The sequence below is a fragment of the Tauraco erythrolophus genome, chromosome 2 (assembly GCF_009769465.1).
Source record: "Tauraco erythrolophus isolate bTauEry1 chromosome 2, bTauEry1.pri, whole genome shotgun sequence".
NCBI lineage: Eukaryota > Metazoa > Chordata > Aves > Musophagiformes > Musophagidae > Tauraco > Tauraco erythrolophus.
In genome coordinates, this window is record NC_141466.1 from 92,083,376 (window position 1) to 92,106,466 (window position 23,091).

Here is a 23,091-nt window from a genome sequence, read left to right on the forward strand (position 1 = left end):
ACACAGCTGTTCACTTGTTGGATAAACATCCTGTAAAGTGTTTCTATTCTCTTTGCTTTAGAAGATGCATGGCACAATGGATGCCATGGCTCTCAGCCAGATCATTGCCCTCCAAATAAAAAGATGAGATTTTGCATGAAAACACATTTAGTACCACATATCTCAGATTTTAAGATCAGGGAAGTGCTTGCCATAGCAATTCAGACATATTAGCCATGTCAAGTAAGTATGATTTAGAATATCCTTTGGTATGAGCCAGTTCAGGAGGTTAAAGCAGTAGCAGCCAAGCCAAAATAAGTGTGAGAAGAGACGCAAGGGAGGGAAAGGAAGTATACAGACAGGGCAGTGGCAGGTATGGGACCTCTCCTTTTGGTGGTAGCACCCAGGTAAACTTGATTGTAATATCACCTTAGTGAGCCTGCATAGCCTATGCAGGTGATTGGGAGAAACAGAATCACTTTTGGTGACGATTTAGAGAAACTAGGTTAGATTGCTATAACTAGAAAATGTGAACATCCCATTTAGTGCCCTGAGTCCAGTTGTACAGGCAGCATTTAACTGCTAAAATTCAGTAACTAAAGATTCTGGAGAAGAAGCAACTTTTGAGTGACCCTGTGTAACTGAAAATCAAGACTAGCTTTTCTCGTAGGAAAAAAAGCTTGCATGATTGTAAGTTTGCTGTACCCCGTTGGTTCTTACCTTACAGCTACATGAGGACCTATATTATATCATGACTCATTTTATATAAACACATTTACGTAAAACAGAAAATACACCATGAACCCATATTTGCAAACATTTCAGTTGGAAATAATAAAAACTAATGGCAGGCTTCCAGTGTACTTTTGTTTTACATTCCATCAGTTAACTAGAATACTATGCAGGTTACATTTTACTTTCTACATGACAGTCAAGAATTTCTACTCTTTCTTCAGGAAGAATTATGGCTGAGGTTTAAAAAAAAAAATTCATCAGTAAGGCTTTTGTATTGAGATTGGAGCTGGGGAATGGTGTCTTTCACTTTTAGGTGCCCAACCTGAGACCATAAGATGGAAGTGTTTCACGCTGGGTAACCAACGCTGTTGGTCACAAATGTATTTTATAACTACCAATATAGCTGAACAAATATGCTTAGGGAGTTAGTTCAGGAGAGTGATTTTTCAAACTAAGTTCCATCTGTTTTCCAGCCTAGCACTAGGATACAGTGGGTAAGGCAGTTTTGGATAATTAAAGATATTGTTTTAATTACTAAGGAAGACCATTAATCTCCTTTGGGCTTGTCAAGCCAGCTGGTAAGCCGTCCCTTGCACATATAAAGTTCATGCTTACTTACCTTACTCCTTGAACAGTACACCCAGCAGAGAGTATTTGTCTTATAAAATGAAATTTGCCTCCAAATAAAGAAGAAAAATAGATTTTTAGTTTTAATGAAAACTGCAGATATTTACATTAGAGTTAGCTAGTGCATAACTGTTTAGCCTCCACAGCTTGAGAGACAATTTCTCTGTGGAAAATGTGATGTGAAAGTGAGCGTATTTTCCAGTTTTATTTTGACACAGAAACTGGTATGCTAGCCCACTGGCCACTATGATCTGGAATTCAGTTTCCAAGGATGATAGGTATTGGATGCGTCATAGTATAATATGGAACTCCAGTAATGAATATAGAGAGATGCACCTAAGGAAATTTCTTCAGAAAAAAAAGTCAGTGGTGAAGGGTTGTGTCAGATACTGAAGTGTGACAGTCAGTGTTACTTATCAATGTTGATCTTTACTGACACAAGTGTGAATAACATTTTAATTGTTAACTTAAATGTCTGATCTCCTTCTGAATCTAATGAACCTTCTGGCCTTACTGATCTCTACTTTGACAGTGAGTCCTAAAGTTTTAATTTTGTCTTGGACGATGTGTTGGTGGAAAAAAAAATTCTTTAATGAAGCTAAATAGATGTCCCTTGAATTTAATTAGCAGTGTCTGTTTTCTTACTTAAGTGAGAAGGAAGCAAATATGCCATAAGTTGGTACAGCCAGGCTCACTGAAGTTCATGATCTTATATGAATTTATGTCAAATGAGGTCCCAGTTCACTCTGTTTCAGCTGGATACACAGAAGCGTTATTTATTGCAGAGAGACTTTATCTAGTGTTCTTTTAAGTGCGTATCACATAATTTTGCTTTTTTGTTTGTTGTTTTGTGTTTTTTTTTTTCTTCCTCCCTTCACTATTGCGTAGTAACAAGTGAATGTATGGATTCTTCCTCAGTTTTTGAAGTTGCTTTTTGTGAGCAGCCAAAGTTAATTTAGAAACCATGAATTTTCAAACTATTCCTTCCACAGTGTTTCCTTATACATGTTGTACTGTAACCATTACCCAGTGACTTCTCTAAGCAAGGTATTTACAGAGCTTTCCATAATGCCTTGTATTTTGTCTAAAGAGTTTCATCAACTTCATTCTTGTATTGCTTACAAGTAGTATGAATAACTTTCCCAACAGAGATCCTTGCATCACCCTTAGCAGTGCCTTTGTCCTGTGTTAAAAATGGATTATTTAATCCATTTCTGTTCACTCATCTCTCTAGACAAGTTTCCAAAGAGCATACTTTGCCTCTTCATGTCTTAGAATTACCTCTAAGCTGGTTTACTTCCATTTCTTCAATGAATCCCACAGAGGACCTTCAGCTTTCAGGAAGTTCATGTCAGTCATGAATTGGCTTCCAGTGTAGGGGAGTTAACTCTACAGTGAATGTTTAAATATCCCATCCTGCCTATGGAGTTTTAAGGGAAAAAATATATCACCATTTCTGCATAGGCGGGAGGTGAAAAGCATTCTGACTGCCCAAAGATATACCTTATTAAACTTGTATTTTAAAAAACAAAAAGCAGAGTGTGTCCTTTCAAGAAATGACCTCAGTCTTTGCTATGGATCAGGTGGACATTCAAAGCAGCAATCCATCAGTTTTATTTGGCTTGAACTTTAATCAGCTTTCTAATGCCTCTCCTGCAATCTCAGATCTTGATCTTGTGATTATTTCCTCTGCCACAAATCTTGTAAGCTTCCAGAAGGTCTCCAGCTGCTTGTTTACTTAGGGACTCTTAGGAAAAAATAATCTAAATTAACTAAAGGTGTGAATCCAAAGTATATGAGCTAAACTGGATTAAATCTGCATTACTTTGGAAAATTATTCAGTAAAATGACATTAAAGACAGTTCTTTTGTGAATGAGTGTGTCCACACAGCGGTCTAATACAGTTTAAATTACACACTTCAAAAATTTAGTTTGGATCAAGTTCCTTGTGTGAACACAATCCCTGCCACAGCCATACCACGCACAGCGAGGAAGGGATTTGCCTTGTGCTGGAGCCGCTGCTCACCCCTGCGTAGTTCATAGCTGGTATCACTTGCCTCAAGTGGGATGTAATGTAGCTTGGAGTTTGATCAGCGTATTGTCAATCACATAGAGCCACGCTGCCGTCATCGCCATTACCATTACTGCAGTAGTATGCACAGTCTCAAGTGGAAATCGGAGTCCTGTTATGCTAGATACTAAATGAAAACAAATTATCTGGCTCCTGTACAAAGAGCAGAGTCTCAACTGCTGCTGGCTGGACTGGGTGGGCCATGAGCCACAGTGGCATCAGGTCTCTCAAGGTCCAGCCTGGTGCTTTGCCTGGGAAGTCTGGCAGTCCAGAGTCTATATGGGAGAGCCAGGCCTCTGCCTTGTCTTGAAAAGAAAGATGTGAGAATGTCTGACCTCCTATGCCAAATCACAGGGCCAAATCAGCATCAGCTGGCACAACCAGCTGTGTCCAGAGCAATGCTAGCCACCCAAGCTGAATGATTTGCCTCATGTAAATGCACTCACAAGAAAGCCACGCTGTACGTGTTTATGTCATACTGCAGCCTACATCTGGTTAAAATATCCTTCCTAGTTAAATGCTCTGGGAATTACCTGAGGCTTGTTGCCTTTCTTGGCCCCTTCAAAATTCAGTCAAGTCTGATAGGGCTTGTAAATGATTTTCTAGCCTGCCAGGCATTGATTTTTCTCTCCTTGGGGAAAAACAGAAAACCCCATGAAGTTGTGAGAAATAGCTCATTGGTTTTTTTTATATGTTTTGCCAGTTGCAGGCCAAAAATATAAAGGAAAATGCAAGTTCTTCCATTTGAATGCAATCTGAAAGGTTATAACTGTCAAACTAGAATATAGTCCCAAGATTTTGAAAAGGCCAGATATCTCCAATAATGTCTTTTCTTTAAGAAAATGCCAGCTATGGGCTTGGTTGGGTCAAGAAGTGGTTTGCATTATACTATGGACTTTGTAAAAGGAACAGCAAATGCTGGAGAAGCATTTAGTGGCAAGAGGGGGAATGACTCTGTCAGTCAACTTAGAAAATGGCTTTTAGGAAATGTATTTTCACTTGAGGTGAGTCAATGAAACCAGATATATGACCAGAGTGGGTGGAGACACTGCCTGTGTTTAAGACTAGACTATTGAGCTTGACCACAGGAGTAAGTTTTTCAGTATGTTTGGCCAACGTTTGTATTTTCAGTTGTTGCACATAGTACAAGATCTTGCTTATAATAATTTTACAGTGAAGCTAAGACATACAGAAGATCTTGATTCAGCGCAGGCAACTTTATGAAAGCGTTAGTGATGTTCAGTGTAGAAGTTGTAACACTGAATCCTCTCAAGACATTGTGATGTTGCTAAGAAAATGAAAAATTGCTGCTTTCTGCTTTGGTTTTGACGAACACATTTTGATTATGTTTTCTATGAAAAAGAAAGCAGACTTATAAAAGAGAGAGGTTACAAACTGCAGCCTTTAGGCCAGAGGGAAGGGGAAGGACAAGGAGGTGGTTACAGAAACTTCTGAGTTGTAATTATGTGTCAGGTCAGTTAAAATCTCCTAGTGTTTTCCTGTTACTAAAGGCTAATCTATCTGGAACTGCTTTGGACTTGCCATAGGCTAAAAGAATATGTACTGGCAGTGCACATGACCAGCTGACACATAGCAACTTCATGTCCAGCAGTAATTTGTTCATGTGTCTGAGACATCTGATAGAAACACAAGGTATTTGCATATTGAAACGAGTGTGTGTGTGTGTGTGTATATACGTGTGTGTGTTCAATCTTTTCTTTCCTGACTCCTTGGGATAAAATAATGTAGTTACTTTCGTAAGTTCAGTGTTGGATAATATGTACTGATACCAGTGTAATGAAACTAAAGGTTCTTAAAACTTAGGAGGATTTAGACTTATTGGTCTTGACTGTCACAATTCAGCAAAGTAAGGAAAGCTACTGTCAGCACACTTTTATGCTTATCTTAAGTCACACTTTGTCTGCCAAAGCAAGCAACATGAAAGTAGCCTCATAAATTGTTATACCCATCTCTCCTTTGAGATGGTGCTCCAGTTGACCTGCTCTGTATAAAATGCTCGTTTTACAAAAGGAAAACTATGGGACAGCATGATTAATATTAACATTATCCCTGGGCAGTGCAGAATGCACAACTATTGGAACAAAACAGCTGCAACAAAGGCTGAATGTCGAATTGTCTCTCAAAATAAAACATTTTGCAAAATGAAAGCATTGAATGTTTCTGTTCCAGAAAAGCTTAGCTTTTTAATCAAAGTCTATACAAATTTCAGCATTCTTATCTAAGAATACTGTAGTCTTAAAACCAGTCTTCATTGTTTTCCCTGCTTAGTGGTCAACGCAACCGTAGTTGGTATAATTGCCTTCATCTCATTGCAAACAGCAATATTTTCATTGGTCACCATTTGTTTGGTTTTTAGACTGGCTTATGTTTAAGAAGTGATAAAAATTTAAAACGGCTAGTGCAAGGCTTCTTACACCTCGGCGAATTCACCTCAGCATTTAATACTAATTAGTGGAACAGTGGCTGCCCCATCCAAACATCGCACGAGTATTCATTTTCTAATCAGCGGCGTATGAACAAGACACAATTTTGTGTGAACTATTTGGTGACTGAACTTTATTTTAGAATGAAAATTGCTGTATAGCTTGTTGATTTAATTGGAGGTTTTGGAGGTTTCTTACAGGCTGAACTGTTTCAACAGAGAAGATGGTGACAGAGGCCTGAGTGTGACCCTACTTAGTGCAGACTGTGTAAATTTGGAGCAACTTCGTGAAGTCAGTGGCATTAAACTAGTGCTAATGAGTGAAGAACAAGAATTATAAAACTGTTGGGATCAATGAGGTCAAAACTTGAGATCCTACATAAATAGTAACCTGACAGATACCTGCCTGTGTGGATGAGTTTGGGGTTGTTTTAGCTTACTCTTGTCATTTTTCCCACAGAGCCGCTCAGAAATTGAACCTGTCTTCCAAAAAGAAGAAGCACAGGCCTTCTGCACCGTCTGCTCCTGAATCTCCTCTCTTTTCTACCAGCTTCAGCAGTATCCTTCAGGCGTCCCCGCCCCCCGCGCCGCCGTGTCTGCTGAGGGCAGTCAGCAAGGTGAAGGACACCCCTGGTCTGGGCAAGGTAGGCCTTGCGGGTGTTGCCAAAGCACGTGTTTTCTCTGGGAGAAGGTCTTATCCTCACACTAAAACATGAAGGGAATTGGAAGGTCGTGTCCTCTCTTGGTTGGCTTCACTGCAGTTGATCCCTGAACATGCGTACAAAGGTTTACAATGTAAGCCATTTAACGCAAGTGAACTTCTGACAAAGCCGAAGTTGACGTGAGTGCAGCCAGCCCTGATGGTGCAGCAGGGACGTGCTTCAAGGCGCAGCGACACTAAAGGCACCTTCGCGGGGAGCGCCGTGCTGGCCGGCAGTGACAGTGCCCGCTCCCTCCGCTGGCGTTCTGCAGCAGCTGGTCTCTGTGGCTGTAGTTAACTGCTCAGCAGCTGCTCGCTGTGGCATGTTTTGGGTTCCTGATCACCCAGGTGTCCAGACTGGTGTCTTGGCTGGACACGTTCTAGTTTTATTCTGGCTCACGTTTCCTGTCTTTCTGCCGGTACAGTCAGGACAAGGCCGGGCCATGTACCTGAGCAAAGCCAACGCTGATAACAATGAATTGCCCTTTTTTCCTTTTGTCATGTTGCTTCCTCCCATTCTCCATAATCCTACCCTCTTAAAATGCTTTTTAGGTGCATACTTATAATCCAAAATGGTTGAGGCAATGGAGGAGGTAGCTGTATAGTTTATTGTTGCTTTGTTGTTTGTCTGAGTGACTCTTCCTTTTTCTCTGTCACAAATGGAGAGCCTGGCATATTAGAGCTGGGAATACACGCGTGCAGTTGCTGAGGACAGCAGTTTTCTTTAATCAAGGTAGTTTCTTATGAAAACAGCTGTGTGTGTGGCTTTTCTGTATTCATTGAATACTAAGCAGTGACAATGAATTTGGTGAAAATCTTTGTATTTAGAAGAGAGATTGTAATGTATGATCTAGGAGTGCTGAGCATAGGATGAGTTTCGGAATTTTCATTTCTGATTTGGGATACTCAATTTCTTATACTGTGTAGTTCCAGGTTTTAGTTCAGAAAACAATGGTGTTACTTTCATGGATGGTTTAATGCTTGTTTGAAAAGGGATTCCCTCCACATAGGGCTTCCCTTCCTTTCCTCTGACCTGATAGATGGGAAGAATTGTACAAATCTGTCATGATCTTCTAAAAGTTAGCAGTGATGCGTACTCTGACTTCAGTAGTAGGAGGAGTAAACTTGAACCTGTTCATTGTTGTAAGAAGCTGCTATGGAAAATACTTACAATAGAAGTCATTCTCTCAGGTTTCTTACTTTTCTGTGCTTGGGACACATTATATCTGAATAAAAATAATTCCATTGAGGAATAACAAAGAGTGTGATCATGAAAACAAGGGGAATTTCCCTTGTTGAATTGTGTGAGCATTTTTCCTGACTATTGGTTTCACCCTTCCCAAAAAAAGGGTCTGCACACACAGAGACACAACCATAGCTCTGTCAAAACACTGCAAGCTTCATATGAACCTTTCTTGCCTGTCTAATCATTGGTTTCCAGTGGGTGGGGCTTGGGGAACAGTTTTGCAATATGCCCAAACAGACCTATGGCTTGCTTCTCCGTCAACACCGTGTGCCAGAAGAGGCACCAGGTGTTCCAGCTGCATAAGTAAAACTGAAATTTTGCAGTCTAGCAGATGAAAGACAATATTTCTTTTCAGTTTAGACTTAAACTGAAAATCCATAGCTATCAGAGTATGCAAGAAATAGCTAAGAAGTTTTAAAAAATGTTTTAACGCATGCTTCTCCAAAGTAGTAAACAAAATTATGTTAAATCATATAGACAAAATAGAGAAAATTCTCTTTTTTTTTTTTTTTTTTTTCCCCACATTTGCATATGTCTAATCTGCAGTTTCTGTAATTGAGTTTCACTTCTTTGGTTTCTTCTCGGAGTCACCCTATAATTGACCTGAAGCTCTTGTACTTTGATCAAAGTTTCCTATCAGTTTACCTCTGTAGCACCATTTTCATTTTAATATGTCAGGAATAGGTGCGAGGCGTAATAAGTAAATAACTGCAGAATAACAATGTAATTTATCTGTCAGACTGGGAAAACTTCAGATGAGGTAATGGAATTTCCAGCTTGTTTTCTTTGAATTTTTATGGTTGTTATACGTGTTCTGTTCAGTTTGGTTGGCATATGTTTTGACAGGAGCATGCTAAAAACTGTTACTTTTCTCAGAATTTTCTCTAATATAATGTTTTCTGTAAGAGTATAAACTTATGAAATGTGGACCCATATGGAAGAAGCAGGTTCAGGGAGGCTAAAAGTTATTTTCAGTCACTTAGGGTTTTTCTGGTTTGTGTTTAAATAGCATTTTACCAGCAATCCTAGTGTGCTAAAACTCCTGTTTCACTTTGGGTTTGAGTGGGCTGGGCAATTTCTAACATGACTGTTACTGGAAAGTCTGGTTCACCAGAACTGGAAGGCTGGCAGTTGCCAAGGACTCTGAATTTCTGAGGCTCCCGAGGACAGCTGTGCACAGGCTGCCTCAGTCGGGCTTCCTGGAAGGCAGGCGCTTTGCTGTAGGGCTGGGAGCCCCGGCATAGATGCTGGGAGTTGCTGGCTTGGTGTGAGCTTGAGAGCTGTCAGTTTGACAGTGTAGGTTGATGTCCCAGACACTCAGACTCAGTAAGCTCAGACTTTGAGATTAAATTTCATTTCACAGTTTTCTAAAATGAACTTGCCACCAACTGAACAGTTGTCATTTTATGTTTTCACTTCTACTAGAAATTTCTAAGATTCTACTTCTCATTGCAAAATTGATGACAATGATTTATTTAAAATGGCAGAGCTGTCATGTGCAGGCATATAATTTTTGTGAGTTAAACTACGAGCATTTGCCTATCAGCAACATATTTAAAAGTTAATTAGCAGCTCAGTTCTTATGGATATAGGTACAACTGAAGAGTCTAAATGGACAAAGAGAAGAGAATTAGTGAGTATGTACTTGGGTTGCATACTTCACACCTTTTCTTACAAAAGGCCTTGCAAATCAAACTGTACCAGCCTGGAATTTGGAAGCTAAAGTTCAGCATCACAGAAGGAGGAAGATGATATTAATAATGAAATATTGACACTACATAATCCTCATTTTACTTCGACATTAGATACACCATTGACCCTAGCAGAAATACAGCAGTGTCAAAGTGAAATAAAGTAGTAAAGGATCAGATTCTTTGTTGCACCCATTTCCAAAAAGCTCACCCTGAAGTAAAATAAAAGGTTTGTGACCATGTTGCAAATATATTAACAGTGGTGCTGGTAGAGGTTATAACATCCACATGTGCTTTGCGTTTGCATTTATTTGCTGGCAGAGGTGGGTGACCCCAGGTGGTAGTGTGGTATCCCCACAGTGGTTTCCTGAAAGCAGTTAGTTTTCCTTTGGGCTGAGCGATGGTCCTGCTCCATAAACTGCTGCAGCTTGAGCATCACTTTTCCTTCTCTCTCTGCTGTCTTTGAATCATCATATTCTGACCATGGCAGATTGCTTTAGCTGGATTTACTCACAGAGAGTGGACGCTGTCCTGGATGACTGTATGTGCAGTTTCCCCAAGTCTCATCATTTTCTGTAATATCCTCTTTAAATCTGTTTTGTCCTTTTCTGACAATGAACCAAGAGACAGAGCAAAAAGGCTTTCCATGCAGAAATAATGATTTATTCAGTGGCTGCACTCAGATTAACTGGTTTAAGAGCATTCTAGTAAGATTTGCTTAGATTTGCTCCCCAGTCTGCTTCCCTTCTCCTTGCTCTCCTCTATTTTCTGTCAAACAAAACCAAAAATAAACCAAGACTTTTGATGAAAATTGGAAATGTTCTTTCTGTGAAAGATGTTGTTTTGCTGAATCGCACATTACCCATGAAAAACAGCTTATATGAAGAATTTTCTACCAGCCTTAATAAATAGGTTGTTTCCAAGTGGCACAGGGTTTAGGATGAATGGATGTGGTCTCTGTGCTTTCTTTCTTTTATTATTTTTCTGTTTGTAGTCTTATAAAACTCTTTCACTGAGAGGTATTCATTATGTTTGGGCAGAGATTAATTTACTTTTCCTTTTATTATTTTTTTTTGGTGTGAATTGTTGGGTTTTGGTACTTGCTAGTCTGAAAATAAAATAGCAATGTTTGTGCATTAAAATGATCCTTATGCAAAAGGTTTCTACCAGCAAAAAAGAAGTAATACTTGAACCTTCTGTGGGAAGTCATTTCAACCTATTAGCAAAATGGATTGTAATTCGTGATACTGTGTTTACTTTTTATTTTTTTCTGTAGCACCAGGACTTCTGCTTGCAGAGCCCAGCACCATTTCACTAAATAATGTATAAATTCGGATCAAAAAACCCTGTTTCTGTCCCAAAGCACTTATGATCTCAGTGTAGGGAGGAAGACCAGACAGAGAGAGAGACGGGAAGCAAGAAGGAACAATAGGGTATTATCGGTCATCTTGATAGTGGTGTCCTCAACCCATCAGCAGCCTAATATTAGATACCCCTTGTCAAGCTTTGGTAGGTGTTGCAAAAGAGGAGATTATTAAAATCTTTGAAGGGAGAGTAATAGGTTACACTGCAGATGCTTCTGAGGAGCCCTTTCCAAGTGTGTAGGGCAGGGTAGGAAGCAGCACAGAGAGCAGTTTTTGAGTCTAGTAAGTGAGTGAGAGATGCAGGAGCTGGATGGACTCCTGGCAGGGGCTGAGTGTGGAGCCTGACTTGGAAGGGCCATGAATGGGAGCCGAGCCAGCCTAAATGCCAGGAATGCCTGCAAAATGCTGGTAGGCGATCCGTGGTGTGATAGACACTCCTGAGTCATACACTTTTCTCCTAAGGACCTGTGTCACACACTAAAGAAGGTTCAATTACAAATAATTTTTCAGTGCCTTGCTGTAAGAATTTAATTTTCCATTAAAGCACAATATTTGATTGAAATAAGCTAAAATCTACAATCCATTTTATGTTAGTCTGCAGCTTACCTTTTCCTCACATTGATTTGCATAAAACTCTTACCTGGAAGCGTCAGAAGGATTCTGTCTGACCTGAAAGTGCCTGCACCAAAACAGCAGAGGATTTTCAGAGGTATACAGATGTGTCATTGCTTTGACTTTTTGTGAATATCACTGGGAGCTGGTCCACATTTCCATGAGCCTCACTGAAGGTTCCCACTGTAAAGGCTAGCTGGTGAGTATCTCGTTCGGTGAAGGAGAACACATTGGTGTGGGAGAAGGGTTTTACTCCTTGCCTCTTTGGAGGCAGGAGGTCCACAAAGGCAGAATACTACTGATGATTAATGGGCAGAATCTTATGTCTTTGGCCTAAAAAAGGCCATGGTATCATTGTTAAAAATCAAAAGATGGTCTTACGTCATACCATCCCACTTTGTATATTGATCATGTAGCTTGCTACTATCCTTTTGATTCAAGTGGCTAGTCAAGATGCAGTGCTTTGCAGTTTTTTTCCAGATAGGGGAAGAGATTACGAAGGGAATAGATCAGGTGTTGATAGTGCAATTCAGTTCCTTTACAAGGAAATACATAATCTTGAGTACCGTCAGAGAGGCAACCAAAGGCAATTTTCCTTCTAATTCCACCAGGTCCTTTCAGCTGGGACTTCAATGTCTCATTCCTTCCTTGGTTTAAGGGCATTTCTTTGTCCTACAGTACCAATGTTTGTTTAAGTTTTTCTTCTCCTTATTGTTCTTTCTGTCCCTGCTTCTCTGCTTGTGCTGTTTCTTGTTTATATGTACCGCTGCCAAAAGTAACAGTGAAGAAAGCCCCACTGCCCAAGCAGGTCAGTTTTCTGAGTAGATTCAGAACTGTCTTTTGAAGGGGACAGAAGCATATGCCAATGCTTTGGGTTTGCAAACTGCTAGTATTTCAGCTATCCACTGCCTTAAAATAGTTTATTGGACCTTTCACTAAGTGGGGCAACAATTATTGTGCTGGCCTTGACATGCTTTAATCCAAGCTATAATAGAGCTATACATGTGTCAATAATGACTAAGTATTCTATTGGCTATAGACTGTATGAGTCATGATTTGAATAGTCTTTGTCAAAAGATGTTTTCAATAGCTGTGTCAACTCTTAATATCAGTGCAGTGGAAAGTAAAGAGACAGACTTCTGTGATGTGCAAAGTTAATTTGAAGGGAACAAAATTGATGCACGTCTTGATTGAGTCTAAAAGATATCGGAAACCTCCTTTTTGACTGTTGGAGTTTGCATTTTGACTTGCTGATTTGTGAAAGTTCTGTATGATCTGAGGGCTGGAACACCTCTCCTGTGAAGACAGGCTGAGAGAGTTGGGGCTGTCCAGCCTGGAGAAGAGAAGGCTCCGGGGTGATCTTATCGCAGCCTTCCAGTACTTAAAGGGGGCCTCCAGGAAAGCTGGAGAGGGACTTTTTACAAGGGCGTGTAGTGATAGGACAAGGGGTAATGGCTTTAAACTAAAAGAGGGTGGATTTATATTAGATATAAGGAAGAAATTTTTCACTCAGAGGGTGGTGAGGCACTGGAACAGGTTGCCCAGAGAAGTTGTAGATGCCCCATCCCTGGAGGTGTTCAAGGCCAGGTTGGATGAGGCTCCGGGCAACCTGATGTAGTGGAGGGTGTCCCTGCCCATGGCAGCGGGGTTGGAACTAGATGATCTTTGAGGTCCCTTCCAACCCAAACCATTCTATGATTCTATGATTTCACTTCACTGCCATTGATCTTGAAGTTTTTTTCAAAGAATCATAGAATCATAGAATGGTTAGGGCTGGAAGAGACCTTCAAAGGTCATCTAGTCCAACCCCCCTGCAACAAACAGGGATATCTCCAACTAGATTAGGTTGCTCAGGGCCTCGTCCAACCTGGCCTTGAACGTCTCCAGGGATGGAGCATCCACCACCTCTCTGGGCAACCTGTTCCAGTGTTCTACAACTCTCATGGTAAAAAACTTTTTCCTAATATCCAATCTGAATCTACCTCCCTCTATTTTAAAACCATTACCCCTTGTCCTATCACAACAGGCCCTCCTGAACAGCCTCTCCCCATCTTTCTTGTAGGCCCCCTTGAGGTACTGGAAGACCGCTATAAGGTCACCCCGGAGCCTCCTCTTCTCCAGGCTGAACAGCCCCAACTCTTTCAGCCTGTCCTCATAGGAAAGGTGCTCCAGCCCTCTTATCATCTTCGTGGCCCTCCTCTGGACCCTCTCCAACTGGTCCATGTCCTTCTTATGTTGGGGGCTCCAGAACTGGACGCAGTACTCCAGGTGAGGTCTCACGAGGGCAGAGTAGAGGGGAAGAATCACCTCCCTCGACCTGCTGGCCACGCTCCTCTTGATGCAGCCCAGGATGCGGTTGGCCTTCTGGGCCGCAAGAGCACATTGCCGGCTCATATTGAGCTTCTCGTCCACCAGCACTCCCAAGTCCTTCTCCTCAGGGCTGCTCTCGATCCATTCACCACCCAGTCTGTATTTGTGCCTGGGATTGCCACAACCCAGATGTAGGACCTTGCATTTGGCCTGGTTAAACTTCATGAGGTTGACACGGGCCCACCTCTCCAGCCTGTCGAGGTCCCTCTGGATGGCATCCCTCCCTTCCAGTGTGTCCACAGCACCACACAGCTTGGTGTCGTCGGCAAACTTGCTGAGGGTGCACTCCATGCCACTGTCCACGTCACCGACAAAGATGTTGAAGAGGGCCGGGCCCAACACGGACCCCTGAGGGACGCCACTCGTGACCAGTCTCCACTTGGACATCGAGCCGTTGACCACCACTCTCTGAGTGCGGCCATTGAGTCAATTCCTTATCCACCGAGTGGTCCATCCATCAAACCCATGCCTCTCTAGTTTAGAGAGAAGAATGTTGTGCGGGACAGTGTAAAAAGCTTTGCACAAGTCCAGGTAGATGATATCCATTGGTCGACCCTTGTCCACCAATGCTGTCACCCCATCATAAAAGGCCACCAAGTTGGTCAGGCACGATCTGCCTTTGGTGAAGCCATGTTGGCTGTCACCCACCACCTCCTTGCTCTCCATGTGCCTTAGCATGGTTCCCAGGAGAATCTGCTCCATGACCTTGCCAGGCACAGAGGTGAGGCTGACCGGCCTGTAGTTGCCCGGGTCCTCCTTGTTCCCCTTTTTAAAAATGGGGGTTATGTTCCCTCTCTTCCAGTCATTGGGGACTTCGCCAGACCGCCACAACTTCTCAACTACAATGGCCAGTGGCTTGGCAACTTCATCTGCCAGTTCCTTCAGGACCCGCGGATGGATCTCATCAGGTCCCATGGACTTGTGCACCTTCAAGTTCCTCAGATGTTCTCGAACCTGCTCTTCAAGTACAGTGGGCAGTGGTTCATCTTCACAGTCCCTGCTAGTTCTTTCCACAGCTTGGGCAGTAAGACAAGAGGCTTTATCAGTGAAAACTGAGGCAAAAAAGTCATTGAGTACCTCAGCCTTCTCTATGTCCCAGGTAACCAGAGCACCAGTATCCTTCCGGAGGGGGCCTATGTTCTCCTTGGACTTCCTTTTGTCCCCTACATACCTATAGAAGCATTTCTTATTGCTTTTTATATCCCTTGCCAAATTCAATTCCTTCAGGGCTTTAGCCTTCCTCACCTGATCCCTGGTCACTCGTACAGCTTCTCTGTATTCCTCCCAGGCTATCTGTCTCCGCTTCCACGCTCTATAGGCTAACCTCTTCATTTTCAGTTGGTCCAGGAGCTCCTTGCTCATCCACGCGGGCTTCCTGGTCTTTTTGCCCGACTTGTTCTTCATCGGGATGCACCTCTGCTGAGCTTGGAGGAGGTGCTCCTTGAATGTGGACCAACTTTCCTGGGCCCCTCGTCCCTCCAGGGCCACCTCCCACGGCACTTTGCCCATCAGGTCCTTGAAGAGGCCGAAGTCTGCCTTCTTGAAGTCTAGGGCACAGAGCTTGCTGTATAGTTTCCTTGCTGCCCCGTGGATCTTGAACTCCACCGTGTCATGGTCACTGCAGCCAAGGCTATCCTTAAGTTTCACATTGCCCACCAGTCCCTCCCTGTTGGTGAGCACAAGGTTGAGCATGGCACCCCTCCTTGTCGGCTCCTCTATCACCTGCAGGAGGAAGTTGTCATCCACGCATTCCAGGAACCTCCTGGACTGCCTGTTCCCTACCGTATTGTCTCTCCAACAGATGTCAGGGTGGTTGAAGTCCCCCATGAGGACCAGGGCTTGTGACCGCGAGGCTGCTCCTATCTGTCTATAAAGCGCCTCATCTGCTTTGTCCTCCTGGCCAGGTGGCCTGTAACAGACCCCTACCGTAACATCGCCTATCTGAATCAGAAGAGGTTCTCTTTCCGTTGTAAAGCAGAGGTTCTCTCTCCTTCGTCACTCAGATATATGGGGGGGCAAAAAGTTAACAGTTAGATGACAAATGCAATTTTAAACCCTTTACCACAGAAAATAATTTCTGAGGTTGAAGCTGCTTTTGCCTGAAGTTACAATGGTTACTAAAGTGGAGAAAAAAAAATAAAATCCTTTGAGACATTTAAAGGAGATATGTGTTCATCTTTGAATGAAATCCTGGTGGTCTTTCGCCCTCCAGATAGAGTTGCTCAGAACTGGGATTTCCCTCACCAAATGTACTCTTTGGACCTAGTGGAGGCTTTCGTACGCTTTGGCTAGATTTCTGTTAGGCATGCTTTTCTGGGAGGAGTTTTAATGCCTCAAGCTAGTTTAAGAAAAAGGTGAAATTAATAAAAGTTGGAAGAATTTCTATAAACAGTAATCTCTTACCTCCCTCAGTCATATTTTCTATGCACGCTTATTGTCCTTCTCTAAAATAAAGCTTATCCTGGATGTGGAAGTACCAATCCAGGCATGCCAGGAGTCTGTCAGATTGCGTTTTGGTTGGCTGTGAGATTTAAGGAAAGATGTATTTTAAAGAAATTTCTTTGCAGTTATGTTTCCACAATTTAGAGAACGGCCATAATTGCTCTTCCTTCTCTTTGTGAAGTGCAGAAGCTGCTACTTTATGGGAGCTAGGAGCACATACCAACCAAGCCTGCTGAGGGAAAACTTGGCCCTTTTCCTAAGCTTCACACCATGCAAGAGAGAATTCCTGTGTGGAGAAGCAGGGCTGCATTTCTGCCATATAATCTAGCCAGCCGCTTTAGGAGGGGAATATTAGGCCTCTCCCCTACCTCTTCATGAGGCAGTTTAAGGTCAGTGGGTTAGTTTTGGCTCACCTACAAGCTGTTAAAAGCTTAGGAGTGGTTCCACAGTTCCTGGCCTGACAAGCTGTCATTCCGTATAATGGGTTTCCTCAAGTCAGTTGGCAAGGAGCAGGGAGGAGCTTGTGGCAAGTGGATGCTAGCGTAATGGTTTCCTTGAGCATTGCAGGTTCAGGCAGGTAAATGGAGCTGGACACCAAGGAATAGGCTTACATCTGAAATGGGAAAATTGAAGTCAGAATACCCTCGCTTTCCTTCCATCTGACTCCACAAAATGGAGCAGTTCTGCTGTGTGGCATTACGAGTGCCCCACCAATCTGGACACTGTTTGGTCCAGGGGGATACTAAGGTGTCTCTCTCTTCTGTTAATTCCTTCGCCTCTACTGATTTTCCATAAAATAAAGCCATCTTTCAAACTAGTAGGCATCCCCCTTTTCACTGAGTGGGGGTGAAAACAGCAACACAGAAAGTGAGGTTTTTCTAGAGAGTAACTTACAGTCCTTAAATGAAAGTCTTGGCTTTGGAAAAAAAGCATCTCTTTCCATATGTCGTAGAGGCAGACTAGTACCCTGACCTGACCACTAGCTATTGGTGGTAGCAAATGTGGATAAGAGACTGTTGCTCAGTAGATTCCTTCTTTGCCTCAAAGAATACCAATAGTAGTGTTCCTCCTCTTAGTGACATCTTCCTATGTGTATTCGAAATTGTGCTAGTGAGTGAGCTTGTGAATGCAAGAGGTAGATGGAGGAGATTTCCAGGTGGGATTGGACAGAAAAAATATGAAAAAGGCTGTACCTCGCTTTGATAACATTTTGTGTTTCTGTGTTAGAAAAATCAATCCTTTCTGTAATTCTTTTATAGTATATTTCACCCAGGGAAAGAGCTGTAAAGCCTAGTTTTGTATTGTTTACCTTGGTCTGTTTTGATGGATTTTCCTGTAAACATTGAAGATCAAAAGAAAATTAGCTTGCTTGAATCACTTCAGGCTGTTGCTACCAGCTTTTGTACATTCCTAAGTGACTTTATTTATACAGTGCCCTCTGCGCTGTCATAGATGTATGATTTTATGCCCAACAATCTATGACTTTTTGGTTAGTTGACTGTTTTCTTGACTCAAGTCACTTAATGATGTGAATAATCATAATTTGTAGACATCTAGTTGGCTTGGAGCCTTATACACAATCATATGGGTCAAAATTTGTCTGTGTCAATGTTGTCAGCCTAATGAAGCTACAGAAATCTTTAATATTGGTCACCTACTAACTATGCTTTAAACATTCTTATGTTGTGAAATATTATGACAGTGTGACACTGTTTAAAATCTCTTAAACATTGGAGGTTATGAAATTTGAATGAAAATGACTGGATTTTTTAAAAAATATAAAAACTCGTTTTTAACACTTTGATTTCCTCAAAGTTTTTCTGAGCTATTTTATTTTCATTTCTCTTACTTTTCAATTTAAGTTGAACTGCTGGTTGGTATTTTGGGGCATTATAATAGTTGTAGTTAATCACTTCCACTTAATTTCTAAGACTTTCAGTAGTACTTTTTAAAAGGTCTCCTTCTACCCTGCCCTCTCATCCCATTATATACATTTTTAAATCCATGAAGAAGAGGTTAATATAAATCAGGAAAGTCAAGATGAAAGAAACTGAAAATTACAAGGGTGTTTCTCAGACAATGCTGAGGAACGAATTTAAATGCTGAGTAGTTTGCTAAATGTGAGATCATGGTAAGTTTTCTGAGATCTTGTGCAAATTGCAAGCACTGTACTTCAAGTGCTCAGCTGTACAACTTAATACCTTGTTTTTTTTCTTTAAAACTTCCCACAGCCTTCTCCTCCCAGCCTGTTCTTTTTGTGTTTGACTTCTCTCAGCATGTGTCGGAGAGCAGTGCTCAGTGGTGCAGGCGGGATGGTGACACTGCAGGAGGCTCCGCTACAGCACTGCTGTAACATCATGGGCTAATGATTTGGCTGAGCCCCTTGATTCAGCTGCAAAGTTATTCCACTTTCCATTATCCTGAAGGTCTGGGCTTTACCTCATTTCTCTGATACAACATTGACTTAAATAGATAACCAGCTCAGATGAGGAAGAGCCTAGTGTGAACTGTGTTTTAATATTGAGAATACCATTAGATATATCTCTTCTCATTCACCATCTCCCCCTTTTTTGCCTTTTCACCTTTTCTTTTAGGAATCAAACCCGTTTTTGCAAATCTCTCTCTGGAGACATTTATCCATTTTTTGGTGCTTCTCTTATAAGAAGCCTGTCTCTCCACGCTCCAAATCATTATTTCCCTATCTTTTTCCTCACTCTTTAGTACCACCATTATTGCACTTCCTTAGGCTGTGATTCGTGTTGCTAGCTTAAGTGAGCTGATCACTACTCTTCTGATCTAGGCTGGTCATATGAATTCCTCCCACGGGGGAATGGAGAGAAGTGCTACATATATTTAGGATGGACTGACTTGCCTACCAGATGTTCCTTTCTTTTTCAGTTGATTACAGAGGCAACGTAGACACCTGCCTTAGAATAAGATACCTGTGTTTTGACTGGCTCAAGTAAGGTAAAATGAATCTCTCCCTGAGTAGAAACACAGTCTCTTCTTGTGTTCTGCTCTGGATTTTTAACTTTAATATAAAACCAGCTACTAGGAGATGTAATAACAAGATGCTTGCAGAAAGTTCTACATACTTGCATCTCTCCTCCAGATGGAAGTCTACATCCTCTGCTTTCCAGTCTAAGATACATTGGAGGTTCACTATGTGGCACCCAAGTCTAGTTGAGCAGACCTGCATGCAACCGAGCAGGCTGCATAAAGCAACCAGACCTTCATGGAAAAGGACCAAGCATGCTTTTGCACATTTGGCCTTATGCAAACCAAAGGAAAGCTGAACTGATCTTTGTTGATTTAAGGACCAGAGATGTTCAGTTGTACTTCTGCCAGGATGGATCCAGAAAGCTGGTCACTATGTGCACATCCATTAACTTAGAGCCTCTGGCCCTCAGATGCCCAGTTTCTCATTGCTCTGTAACATGACCTGTGAATCACTTCCAGTGAAGACTCCTTCCTAGAAAGGTATGCAGTGTGACTTTGGGTTTGGAAACATTTAATTAGTGGATCTGGATTCCTGATACCCAAGTACCATTTCATTTTCCAAATATAAATAGACTTTTTCTTCTATATTGTTGCTAAAGTGATTAGCAATTAAAAGACCTTTCATCGGATAATGAGATATGAAATGCAAGATATGAAAAACAATACCTTAATGTTCTCATTTTTCTTTATGAAAGCATCTTTCTGTATGGCAACAGTAAAAACAAAGTTTGAAATCATTGAACTGTTTGATCTTACAAAATCAGGAGGTAGGTTAATACATTTTTTCAGGCCTGTGACCCTCAAAACTTCTCCAGAAGTTAGAAACAGAGTGGGTGCACCTGCAATGGGTGGATGGGTATACGTGTAATACACACTATACATACAGTGTGTACATTTGTATCTACAAATATATATAGATGTGTGTGTATATATATATGTGTATAAAAGAATTCATCTCTTTCTCCCCACTGGTACAGTGGGAATATATAGAAAAAAACCTATATATGGAGTTTCTGAGAAAGTTATCTGAAAAAATTGAGAGGCTAGCCCAGCTATAGACTTGCTTTTATTTATAAACTAGCAGATTTTTTTTTTTTTTTTTTTTTGTTAGGGAGGAGAACTCAACATTCCCTTAAGACATTCCCAGTTACCTCTCAGGGATTTTAATCAAGAATAATATCCTCCTTCTTGCTTAGCTTAGTCCTCCTATACATTCCATGTTTTTTTTCTCCTGTGAAGTGATTGAAAATGCTCTCACACAAATAGCAGTGTTTTACATTAAATTCTCTAGGTATCTGTGAGGCTCTATTGCATTTCTGTAGATCCTGGTTGGTGCCATCCATATTAATTGCTGCTGGATTTTTCCACTTATCTGCTTGATTTACAATGTTTATACTGAAGGGGAGACTTAGAAAAAGATGTGGCGTCAAAAGGTGGTGTGTATTAAAATGCCAGGAGGAAAGCTGTACAATAACCTTTATAGCAGCACATACTCCATTACAGAAACAAAGATGTGGGAAAACTTAAAACCTGTCGATCCTTTCTTCCCTACCCCTTTTTCCCCCAGAAAATATGACATATGTACTTCAAACTATACAATGTGAGCATAATTATCTTTCCGCCGCTCAGTATTGCTGGAAGTTTATTCAAATACACATCTTGATTTGCAGTAGAAATCTGTTCTTGACTAGCTCGGCTGCCGCACCTGAGCCCAGATTCTGGAAGCAGTGTGGCTGGAAAAGCTGCTGTCCCTTCCCCACCTGCCCCCAAGAAAATACCTCAAACACTGCGTTTTTGTCAGCTGTGAGGAGCAGTGCTGAGGTATGTGCTGGCGTGAGATCCAACAGAGGCACTGGGGATGCGTATCGCCTGGCCAGGCAGAAGGAGAAGACATGTGCCCTGGTTGGCAACAGCGTGTGCGGACGTGATAAACACACGGAGGCCCAGGCTGCTTTTGGGAAATGGAGCAGCAATGCAGAGGGGGGAATGGGATTTCCCCAGGGCCTCACACTCCGTGAGCAGTAGGAATCATGAATCTCCTCAGATGGGAGGGAGTTCTTCATCATAAAGACTATTATGCTGTGCCAGGCATTGCTGAAACAGAACACCACCAAGCTATTTCCTATCTTATCAGGGTGTATTAATAATGCAGCGGTAATAATAGAAGTACAAATTAAAAATAACTGGATGGGCAGATAAGCAGTGTTCTTGAGATTAACGGGATCAGGAATTCCTTCAAACAGTTAATTGCAGAGCAGCACATAGGGGGAAATTTGCCTTTGCTGTTTTGCCTTTATTATTTTCTTCTTCTTCATCTTTGTGTTATTTCTAGGGCTTTTACATAGACACTAAGAGACACAATATTTCCTCAAGATTTCAGACTGTTCTTTATCTCCACAGAAATGAGGTATCTTTTTCTGATCCATCTAATTCAGTAGGGACTAATAATGCTGAATAAGAATAATATTCTGATTATTAGCCTTTTATAATTTTCTCCTCCCATTCCCATCCCACAATATAAAGGCAGACAAGACATTACAAGTGTCAAATATTCAGGCTTTGGGATGAATTGATGCAGACTGTTCTCTGGAGGTTTGTAGGCTCCTATCAGATTGCAGTGGCATGAAATCCCCAGCGTCCCTGAGTCTCTTGAGGTGTAATAGCTGGGCTGGGCAAAGGGAAGCATGAGTATCTGGTTCTGTGGTACTCAATGATTGTGCTCCCCCTAGTCCTTTCTTGCACAGCCTATGTCTGTCAGTCACTGACCTGGCAGGGTTTTACCTGAATTGGGACCTCTGCATGTTTTTTTTTCAATAGAATTAAAATAATGACTCAGAACTGCTCTTTGGTCCCCTGCTGGGTACCAAAATGTGCCTTACTTAGGGCGTGAGACTGCTGTCACTTTGATTTGAAGTCCTATTTGCTAAGTAATTTTCAGGGCACTCAAATTCTGCTCTCAATGAAATAGGTATTGGAGCTAGTGCAATGTGCAGCCACTTCATACAGCTCCATCCAAGCAACACTGGCCCACTGAGAGATAAGGCTATTAAGGGAAGCCCATTTGATTGAATGCCTGATACACTGATGGAGCAGAAGCTTAGCAAAGAACTGTGGCAGAACTATTACTCCACCATTTTTCTGGAAAGCAACATCATTTGTGAAACTAGCAATATGGAAGCTCAGCGTCGAAGATGTAAATTATATGTCATCCTGCTTTTAACATGGTTTTAGTAGTCCAAAAAGCTTCTTCATGTAATATTGTTATTACTGAAGAAGTCTGTCTACTGCACAGAATAGTTCATCACAGCTGGTTGCCACAGGAATGTCATCCATGATTTGCCAGAGTAAAAGAGTGGAGAAAGGTATTGCTTAAATATTGGTTTCTTCAGTAACAGAACATAGAAGAAAGTAAGCCCTTTGGAGGGGAGATGATGAGACAGAACTGAGGGGAGGGGTAAGGACGAAAGGATGTATTATCTGCACACTGATCCTGAACTTTCTGTGCATGCCATTAGTATTGTAAGTGTTCAGCACAGTTTGATGATTAACTTCTGAAACTGAGTGGTAACATTGTTGGCTGGTCACTCTTCATCATTCAGGTTGTATCTCCACTAATGTAAATGATGTAGATTAGAGCATCAGGGATGAATGCAGCAGTAGGTGAATTCACCAGATTAATGCTCAAGGTGATGCAACGGAAGTAGGTAAACTACACTGGCCAAACAAGAAGTGGGCAGACACCATTTACCTGTGCTTGCTCTTGACAAAAGCACTGTGTGGAACATTTTCGTCTTGTGAACTAGGTGACTGA

General features: G+C 41.7%; 1 protein-coding gene across 1 annotated transcript in view; it reads left to right on the forward strand.

The window, feature by feature from the left end:
- KIF26B (kinesin family member 26B) overlaps positions 1-23,091 on the forward strand; it is a 313,883-nt gene that overhangs the window by 194,610 nt on the left and 96,182 nt on the right. Inside the window, exon 5 of the mRNA XM_086627966.1 lies at positions 6,316-6,499. Within this exon, the coding sequence (XP_086484092.1) occupies positions 6,316-6,499 (184 nt within the window). The remainder of the gene's footprint in view (positions 1-6,315; positions 6,500-23,091) is intronic.